General features: G+C 45.2%; 1 protein-coding gene across 1 annotated transcript in view; it reads right to left on the reverse strand.

The window, feature by feature from the left end:
- Nucleotides 1-10,015, reverse strand: part of fbxw2 (F-box and WD repeat domain containing 2) — a gene marked incomplete at its 5' end in the record, with an annotated part of 27,235 nt that extends 17,220 nt beyond the window's left edge. Inside the window, 2 exons of the mRNA XM_080529746.1 lie at nt 8,399-8,685; nt 9,988-10,015. Of these exons, the coding sequence (XP_080385872.1) occupies nt 8,399-8,685; nt 9,988-10,015 (315 nt within the window). The remainder of the gene's footprint in view (nt 1-8,398; nt 8,686-9,987) is intronic.
- Nucleotides 10,016-11,114: the final 1,099 nt, after the last annotated feature.

Genomic DNA, 11,114 nt, shown 5'->3' on the forward strand with positions numbered 1-11,114 from the left:
ATATCCTCCAGTGTTATATAATAAGTATATCCTCCAGTGTTCTTCTTTGGGAGGTTTTTCTTCAAAAAAACTAACTGATCAACATGTTCAGGAGACAAAACACTACGCTCTGAACGCAGGTCAGGATAATTTTTAATATAGGGCCATCCATCACACTTCCTCTAGGAAGCACTGATCTGATATGATGTGTTGATTGGTGAAAGGTAAGGCTATGCTTGGACAGTCATGTTAGATCACTGATTACGGGAGTAATGATTTACCTGTAGATTTTATCAATAGGAATTTTGTTCAGGTTTATCCAATGAAATTGGACAAGCAAACCGGAGTAAAGTAAGTAAGGTCCAACCTGCAGCCTTTGCCCATTCATAAGACAGATGCTTTGTTACAGACCAGAGCATTGACCAATCACAGTCGGCTAGACTAGAGCATTGACCAATCACAGTCGGCCGTGGGCGGGCTTGGCAGTCGCAGCTAAAACCGCTTCGCTGTTCTCCGCCGCAGTCACAAAATGCAGAACACACAGTGTGCAGCGCTCTTTGACTTTGTCATTTGCCGCTGCTAGTCGCGCGCTGCACGGAAATGGTGACAGTCACGCAGAATGTGCCATTTCAAAATAAAGGTGTATCTTTAAGATGACGATATAGATCGATATTTTTACATTGCATCGATGTAATCAGATCGTTAGTCAATGAATCGATGCATCGATGTGAATCGATGTATCGTTACACCCCTACTACTCACTCATACTAGATATGACGTAGATTTTTTTATTTTAGCAATTATTTAAGTATGATATGACTGGACACTACTCCCCAAAATGCATTTTGCGCGTCTCTTCAGTCTTGTCAAACTGCGTCATACAAACTGGTCATACAGCTGTTGTTACATTGTCTGATAGCCTGGGGACCGAAAGATCACAAATAAACATCGTTTTTTGCACAGATTTGAGTGTGATGCTGCTGTGCAGAGCGTTCTGGCCTGCAGAGACTCTTACAGCTGCAGCATCTGTTTCTATACAAGTAACATGTTTCTATACATATAACATGTTTCTATACATATACTATACACTGTGCTGCTTTCTCTATTTGATACTCTTCAGCTGCAGCAGACCCTCACACACAACTACACACACCTACACACACACTCACACACAACTACACACACCTACACACACCCTCACACACAACTACACACACCTACACACACACTCACACACAACTACACACACCTACACACACCCTCACACACAACTACACACACCTACACACAGCCTCACACACACCTACACACACCCTCACACACCTACACACAACTACACACACACTCACACACAACTACACACACCCTCACACACACCTACACACAACTACACACACCCTCACACACAACTACACACACCCTCACACACAACTACACACAACTACACACACCCTCACACACAACTACACACCTACACACACCCTCACACACAACTACACACACCCTCACACACACCTACACACACCCTCACACACACCTACACACAACTACACACACTAGGGATGGACGGTTTTTCGGTTAAACCGAAAACCGGGGTTTATAAAAATAGAAACGGTTTTTTATCAAAACCGTCTGAAACCGATTTTTTTTTTTTTTTTTTTTTAGAAGAATAAAATAGAATAAGAATAAAACTGGAACATGTCACATGTTTGTCGTGTGTGAAAATAACAATGATACAGTCTGAATCTGCCGCGCAATGAGTGAGAGGTTTGGTCAGTTGTGAAGAATAACTGAGGATTAATATCTAATTGGGATTATATTTAAGGGTAACGAATCACTCTATGGGAAAGATAGTTGCCTTCAGTTATTGGTAGATAGGAAAGTTTTTTTACAATTACTCGCTTACATTTAATAAGATCATTTTCGCTGCTCTCTGTAAAGCGCATTGGGTCACTTTTGTGAGAAATGCGCTATAGAAATAAAATGTGATTTGATTTGATATCAATCAAACTTTATTTATGTTCTATAGCACAAATCATGCATTGAATGTAACTCCAAGTGCAGTATTTACTAAACCACAATATAATAAAACAAGAGCTATACGGATCAAGAGTGTTTGTGCACAGCGCCACTGTGTGTGAAGGCGCTACTGAAAGTGATGACAGAACGCATGTCTCAGAAGATACGCGGTCACTTAGTGACGCAAAGGTAGTTCTGTATTTATCTCTATCTGTATTAGTACATTTATTTTGAAAGCTCTATTTTGACAGCTCTACCATGGGCACTTTTATTTTGATGGGGCATTCTTTGTTGATTGACTTACGACAGTTCAGGACAAGTCAGACTCGCGGCATGTGGTTTTTATGAAAAGCTTTAAGTATGTTCACTGCATAATTCTAAGTCTAATATTTCAGTGATTATTGAGCAGTATTCAAATATTTAAATACATTGAGCAGCAGCTGAAACTTTGAAGACGCTGTTCCAAGAGATGATCTTCCGTGCAGGCGTGCACCCTGGATCAGCGGAGCTGGTGTGTTAAGTGTTCATGTGTTTTCATGTATGGTGTAGCTTACAAAAGTCTGCCTTTCCACTTATATTTGTGAAACTAAGTAGCCTAAATGTGTTGCGACTGTGCTTACGGTGTTTTAATGGTGTTCGACATGAGTGTATTGTAGCAGTAGGGCTCAATAATTTGAAATTGGCGCTGTTTTTTTTTTTTTTTTTTTTACTTCTTTTTTTTTTTTTTTTTTAATGTATTTTTCGGTTAACCGGAAAACCGCGGTTTTACTCTCTGACGGTTTTTCGGTTTCAATAATTGGAAACCGTCCATCCCTTACACACACCCTCACACACAACTACACACACCCTCACACACACCTACACACACCCTCACACACACCTACACACAACTACACACACTTACACACACCCTCACACACAACTACACACACTTACACACACCCTCACACACAACTACACACACTTACACACACCCTCACACACAACTACACACACTTACACACACCCTCACACACAACTACACACACTTACACACACCCTCACACACAACTACACACAACTACACACACCCTCACACACACCTACACACAACTACTACACACACTTACACACACCCTCACACACAACTACACACACTTACACACACCCTCACACACAACTACACACACTTACACACACCCAACTACACACAACTACACACACCCTCACACACACCTACACACAACTACACACACCTACACACACCCTCACACACAACTACACACACTTACACACACCCTCACACACAACTACACACACTTACACACACAACTACACACACCTACACACACCCTCACACACAACTACACACACCTACACACAACTACACACACTTACACACACAACTACACACAAGTACACACACCTACACACACAACTACACACACCCTCACACACAACTACACACACCCTCACACACAACTACACACACCCTCACACACAACTACACACACCCTCACACACAACTATACACACAACTACACACACCCTCACACATAACTACACACACTTACACACAACTACACACACTTACACACAACTACACACACTTACACACACAACTACACACACTTACACACACAACTACACACACACAACTACACACACTTACAGGGCTTAAAGTGGGAAAAAATCCTGTGCCTGAAACTTTTTCTTGGGGAGGGGGGTCACAGTTTGAGATATTGGGAGAGCGGGTACAGAAGACAGCTTCTTGTCTCAATGTTTAAATGCATTAATACTATTTAATAGTCAATACAACATATATGTCTAGGGATGCACGATATGCATTTTTTTCCAACTGATACCGATACCGATGTTTACCCGCTTCTCGTGGCCGATAACCGATATGAGAACTAGGGATGTCCCGATCCGATACTGAGATCGGATATCGACCCGATATTGGTCCTGAATGCTGGATCGGAGATCGGACCAGAAAAAAAAAAGGCTCCGATCCGCGTGCCCGATCCGCGTCTGTGTTACGTCTGTGTTTACGACAGTTTGGGCTTTACGACATGTGCCGTATTACGTTTTGTGTTACACTCGTGTTTGATTAAATGGAGTTGCCAGCTCCGAATACAAGCTCTGAGTTCGACTCCGTTATTGAACATAACATTGGCGAGATGCGAGAGAAACTCCCCCCAGACAGCAAAATTGCAAAAGCAATAACGGAGAAATTGGTTCGGTTTATTGTGCTCGACGACCAACCACTTTCGGTGGTAGAGAATGTGGGGTTTCAGAGTTTAATTGAACACCTAGAGCCGCGTTATACTTTGCCCAGTCGGCATTATATAACCGAAAATGCCATCCCGAAAATGCACAATGAAGTGTGTGAGTTCCTCGCCAAAGTATTGGAGAATGTCGATGCTATTAGCTTCACAACGGACATTTGGAGCTCAGACGTGTGTCCAATGTCGTTGTTGAGTCTCACAGCACACTGGATAGACTCTGATTTTACTTTCAAGAAAGCGGTGCTGCATGCCCGTGAGTTCCGTGGCTCACACACTGGGGATTCCATTAAGGCAGCCATGGAGGAGATGCTGCTCGAATGGAAAATTAACAAAAGCAAAGTCCATGTCGTTTTAAGAGAGGTGGTCACTGAGTACTGCAGAGTACTATTTTTGTTGCTTTAATAAAGGCTGGCAGTCTTTAATTTAACCGTTGTTGGTGTGGACTATATACTGGGGAGGTATTTGAATGAATGAATGAATGAATGGTCTTTATTGTCATTGCTACAGTACAGGTACCAAACAACGAAATTTAGGAGGGGTGGCTCCCCTGGTGTTAGGAAAAAAAAAAAAAAAAAAAAAATTCAGGGGTCAAAAAATTTATACAAATATCGGATCGGTATCGCCGATACCCGAAGCCCAGGTATCGGTATCGGTATCGGTAGTGAAAAAGTGGGATCGGGACATCCCTAATGAGAACAGATATAATTTCACAGTTGATAACCTGTAGTTCATGCACACCTGAAGGTAAGAAAGGCTATGTAGTGAGCAAAGATTGATGATTTAATATTCCATAGTGATCTCACCAAATCTCACTATTGTTAACACAACAAAGAGAACACTTCTGACTCTTCAAATGTTCATTTATTATTTCCTCTAACAAACAGAATCTGTTATAGACAGTGCACATAAATGCTTTTTTTAGAGTGTCAAAAATAAAGTGCATCTTGTCTATCCCCGTAAATTGAAAATGCATAAATAAAATATCAAAAAATACATAAATAAAGTGCATCAGTCAATACAAAAATAACATTTTTGTATTGACTATGCACTTTATTTATTTATTTTTTGATATTTTATTTATGCATTTTCAAGTCCTCCTTTTCAAGGCATTAAGGCCCAATCCCAATTCACCCCTAGCCCTTCGTTTTCACCCCTATGGCTCGATTTGCGCGTTCACGTTTAGGGCGAGGGCTGTCTCAATTCATATTACGTCGAGGGCTAGGGGTAAGGGGGAGGGCTAACTATTACTTCGTTTCGAGGGATTTCAGGACCAGACTAGCTTCGAAGGGCTAACGGTACGCTACCCCTTGATACCAGGATGCATTGCGAATCATCTACAGACATCTTATGTCGCTCTATTCAATGCGGAAATGTCATTTTAATTCTCTGTAATTACTTATTAATAAAGATTTGAAAAATTATGATAACCATCTTATTGTCTTAGTTTAATGTCATTACAATGCATTATAGACCTTTTATTTATAACACGCATAACCCAAAAATCGCTTTTATGTCGGTGCTGTGTCTAACGTTACAGTAACGCAACGCTGCATGACAGTCGAGCATTTCAGAGATGTACAATCATAAATCAATTATTACCTGTGGCGTTTGACAGTGGATGATGGTACACATATGTAAAGTTATCTATCAAACGTTCGGCTGACTTGTACATGATGCGCATTTTGACCTATTTCCACCCGCAATCTAATCCGAGCAGTTGTTATTAGGTAATATTATTAATGGGTTGTATCATTCATTTCAATGCATTATAGACCTTTTCTTTATAACAAGCACAACAACAACAAAACGTTATCATGCCGATGTGCTGTGTGCTGTGTGTTTAACGTTACAAGCTGATTTGTGCATGACAGCCGCGCATTGACATATTTCCATGTCTAATGGCATATGACACGCGAAATGTAACTACAGTTAAGGATACGCGTAAAGGATGATGATCTATCACCGTTCGACTCTACTGAGAAATGTTTCCGCTTATTTGTCATTTCTCCTTCACGGGCAAATGTGGCCGCGTCCCCAAGAGATCCTCTTTCTACGTTTTTGACCACCACTATGATGGATTGATTTTTGGATTCTAGACGACGAATTGTTCTGAGAAAGGCGCTTAGTAACGTGATTTTTGGACAACGCTTTATGACTACTGATGGACTCGTGTGTATGTGGTGGCTGAGGATTGAGTCACGGGTATCTTTGGAGGAACATTGTGCGCTGACACATCTGGTTAATACTCTGTGTTTTGGTTGGAGTCATTCATTGTCATTATTGCGATGTCCACAAAAAAGACATCGCTGACGGAAGAGACTAAAAAAGGAACGTCTAAACACTACAGTGTGTTGATAACAAACGAAAAAAGATCCTTATAGCACACGCAACAGAAATAAACACAGCTGAAGAAGGCATTGCGAGATGTGAGAATTCGCCGGCAACACAACGCGTCACCCGTACCGCGTCTAAACCACTGTTGATGACGTAGGCGCCGTGAAGGGCTGTCCCAATTCAAAGGGCTGAGATTTGAAGGGGTAGGGCTTGTGACGTATTCGAAGGCAAGGCCTTCGAATCGAGTGACACTCGAAAACGAGCCATAGGGGTAGAAAAGGGAATTGGGATTGGCCCTAAGTGTTCCAGGGGAGACAGAGGACGCTTTGAGTGGTGCAGTGGAGGCAGTGGGTGGTGCAGTGGAGGCAGTGGGTGGTGCAGTGGAGGGTTTGAGTGCTTTGGGTGGTCCAGTGAAGGCTTTAGGTGGTGCAGCGGAGGATTTTAGTGCTTTGGGTGGTCCAGTGAAGGCTTTGGGCTTTTCTATATCATAATAGATGTCATTGCAGAATCCTTCCACCTCAGAGGTAAATGGGCTCATCATGGCCTTGGCGGCATTGTTCACCATGTGAACTGTATCTCCACATATGTCGAGCAGGTTAGGGTTCTCCTTCCTTGCTTGTGTCTCCAGTCCAGTCTTCTTTCCTCTCATCACTGCACAGTTGTCAAGCAGAATACTGATGACAAGTGACAAGTCAAGACCATTGGACTCCAGGATATCTTTGAGCTCCTGCATGAGGGCTGAGGAGTTGGCGATGTTTAGTTTCCTGCTGGCTAGGTGTTGTGTCGTTACCTTGCCCAGATCATCATCAAAAAAACGAACAAGGACATTGAGGATTTTGTCCATGTTGAGATTTGTAGCTTCGTCGATATTCATCGAAAATGTAGCTTTTTTTAGCTTTTCACATAGCCGTTTTTTTAATTCCGGGGCAAGGCCATGTGTGTTTAAATAGCTGGCGTGCTGGTTGGAAATGGACAGCTTTGACAGTGCATTTTTATCTTGTGATAGCGTCTTACACAAATCGACGAGTGGCTGAGCCACTGTAAAAGACAGATCATGTTCGGCTATAAACGCACACACTCGGATCTTTTGCTCGCAAACACGGTCGGTCATTGAAGATGAAGTGGTACCTGTAGCCGTCGCTCCCGGCAAGGTTGTTGTGTGAGCGAGTGCTCGAACCGATGCTTGGTGACCGGGATCTGAGGCGTGTCGAGCGATCACCTTCTTCCCACTACTGCCGTAGAGGAGTCTCTTCGAACACGGCGTACAGAAACAAGCACCCGGCTCCCTCAGTTTGAGGCACCACGTCCCATAAGGCTTCCCGTCACCACTACTCTCCTCTATCCATGCCCAGCGCCATTTATTTTTTACTCCTCGTTCTAATATAGCTGTGTCTTCGCCAGTTTTGAGAAACTTTGCTTCCATTTTAATAGACAAAAGTTAGCGAGACAGCGGGCTGCTAAAAGCGAACGTCTCTACAAGCTCACAATACACTCAAACTTCTTAAGGCCCGCCCCCACTACTCTGCCTCCGATTGGCTAGAAGTCGTTGGTTGGCTTGAGCAATACCATTGGTAGGCGGAACTGTCTCTTTGCTGAAGATGACTCTTTAAATTACGATGTAAACCAATAGCGTGTGATATATATATATATATTTATTTTTTTTATTCCCCCACGCCGGAAATCCGGCACTGTGCCGGAGTACTTTAAGCCCTGCACTTACACACACCCTCACACACTTACACACACAACTACACACACCTACACACCCTCACACACAACTACACCCCCCCCCCCCTCACCTTGTTCCACTGCTTGCAGACCAGGCAGCAGGTGAGCAGGGTGGGGGGGTCCAGCCAGCGCAGCAGGTAGAAGCTGAGCTCCAGGGGCAGCAGGCGGAGGAAGTCCCTCCTGAGCAGGGCCTCCAGGCCCAGGGAGAGGTGCCTCAGCTGGGCCGCGCCGCTGGCCATGATCAGGCCGTCCAGAGCCTGGTTCCTCTGCTGGTCGCTCAGCGCCAGGAAGGAGGCCGACACCGTCTCCAGCCACCCCTCGAAGGCCGCCTTCTCCATGGGGGCATGAGGGCGTCGACCTGGGGGGGGGGGAGACTGTTAGCCTCTACCAGCCTCTCTACCAGCCTCTCTACCAGCCTCTCTACCAGTCTCTCTACCAGTCTCTCTACCAGCCTCTCTACCAGTCTCTCTACCAGTCTCTCTACCAGCCTCTCTACCAGTCTCTCTACCAGTCTCTCTACCAGCCTCTCTACCAGTCTCTCTACCAGTCTCTCTACCAGTCTCTCTACCAGCCTCTCTACCAGCCTCTCTACCAGTCTCTCTACCAGCCTCTACCAGTCTCTCTACCAGCCTCTACCAGTCTCTCTACCAGTCTCTCTACCAGCCTCTACCAGTCTCTCTACCAGTCTCTCTACCAGTCTCTCTACCAGCCTCTCTACCAGTCTCTCTACCAGCCTCTACCAGTCTCTCTACCAGTCTCTCTACCAGCCTCTCTACCAGTCTCTCTACCAGTCTCTCTACCAGCCTCTCTACCAGTCTCTCTACCAGTCTCTCTACCAGCTTCTACCAGTCTCTCTACCAGCCTCTACCAGCCTCTCTACCAGTCTCTCTACCACCTCTCTACCAGCCTCTCTACCACCTCTCTACCAGCCTCTCTACCAGCCTCTCTACCAGCCTCTCTACCAGCCTCTCTAGCAGTCTCTCTACCAGCCTCTCTACCAGTCTCTCTACCAGCCTCTACCAGTCTCTCTACCAGTCTCTCTACCAGCCTCTACCAGTCTCTCTACCAGCCTCTCTACCAGTCTCTCTACCAGCCTCTCTACCAGTCTCTCTACCAGTCTCTCTACCAGCTTCTACCAGTCTCTCTACCAGTCTCTCTACCAGCCTCTCTACCAGTCTCTCTACCAGCCTCTCTACCAGTCTCTCTACCAGTCTCTACCAGTCTCTCTACCAGTCTCTCTACCAGCCTCTCTACCAGTCTCCCTACCAGCCTCTCTACCAGCCTCTCTACCAGCCTCTCTACCAGTCTCTCTAGCAGTCTCTCTACCAGCCTCTCTACCAGTCTCTCTACCAGCCTCTCTACCAGTCTCTCTAGCAGTCTCTCTACCAGTCTCTCTACCAGTCTCTCTACCAGTCTCTCTACCAGTCTCTCTACCAGTCTCTCTACCAGTCTCTCTACCAGCCTCTCTACCAGCCTCTCTACCAGTCTCTCTACCAGCCTCTCTACCAGCCTCTCTACCAGTCTCTCTACCAGCCTCTCTACCAGTCTCTCTACCAGTCTCTCTACCAGCCTCTACCAGTCTCTCTACCAGCCTCTCTACCAGCCTCTCTACCAGTCTCTCTACCAGTCTCTCTACCAGCCTCTCTACCAGCCTCTCTACCAGGGAAGACAAACTGGAAAGACGTCATATGAACACATCTGACAGATTAAGTTGTCAAACTGTGACATCTGGCGGCACGAACAGCTAGCTAGCATCCAGGTAGCAACTCAACAGAACACAGTAGACAGCTAGCATAATAGGCTAGCATAACAGGCTAGCATAACAGGCTAGCATAACAGTCCATCCCTCCCAGTGTAGCATACTGAATAAGATGACAGGGAATATCGTGCCAATACAATGTTGTCGTCGGCTGAATGCTGTTGAACAGCTATGGTGTGTGATGTGTGTTATGGTTAGGGTTATGTGTATATATATGTATATAACAGCTATGGTGGGTTCTGGCTGAATAAAACCTGAACATTTAACATGTTGCAGTGCATGACGGGATGTGACACACACACCGCTGACAGAGGCCGCGTTCGTAAAGTCGCTCTGGGATCTGAGCAGCACCATGAAACGCCTCTGGTCCAATCAGATGACCTGAGCAGCACCATGGAACGCCTCTGGTCCAATCAGATGACCTGCTCCCTTTATGACGTCGAGCCCAGGGCTTTATGACACTCTCCTCTCCAGCGACTTTACGAATGCGGCCAGAATAACGACATTTAATAACGACATTTAATAACGACATTTAACAGAATAACGACATTAGGGTTTAGGACATTTAACAGACTCACCATCTCCCGTAGAACCCGTATCTGTAGGAGGTATTATGCTAGCAGGCTAACCAGCTAGCCGCTGCTGTCTTCAGCCTGTTAGCTTAGCGATGCTACACACACAGCCTAGCCCTCCTAACCCTAACCCTAACACACCCCTAACCTCTAACCTCTAACCTCTAACCCTCCTAACCCCAACACACCTCTAACCTCTAACCTCTAGCCTCCTAACCCCAACACAACCCTACCAGTTAGCTTAGCTCAGCTCCACGCACAGCAGCTGGCCTATGGCAGACTGGAGCATGTTAGCATGTTAGCCGCTGTAGCAGCATGAAGAGTCAGCCCTGATCTCTCTCCGTCAGACCTCGTCGTTGCCTAGGAACCAGAATACTGCGGTTACTTTCTACCTCCTGCTAACAGAGACGAGCATGGATATACTATATATATAATAACATAATAACCCTACAGGCT

The sequence above is a fragment of the Nansenia antarctica genome, assembly GCF_963989245.1.
Source record: "Nansenia antarctica genome assembly, chromosome: 4".
Classification (NCBI taxonomy): domain Eukaryota; kingdom Metazoa; phylum Chordata; class Actinopteri; order Argentiniformes; family Microstomatidae; genus Nansenia; species Nansenia antarctica.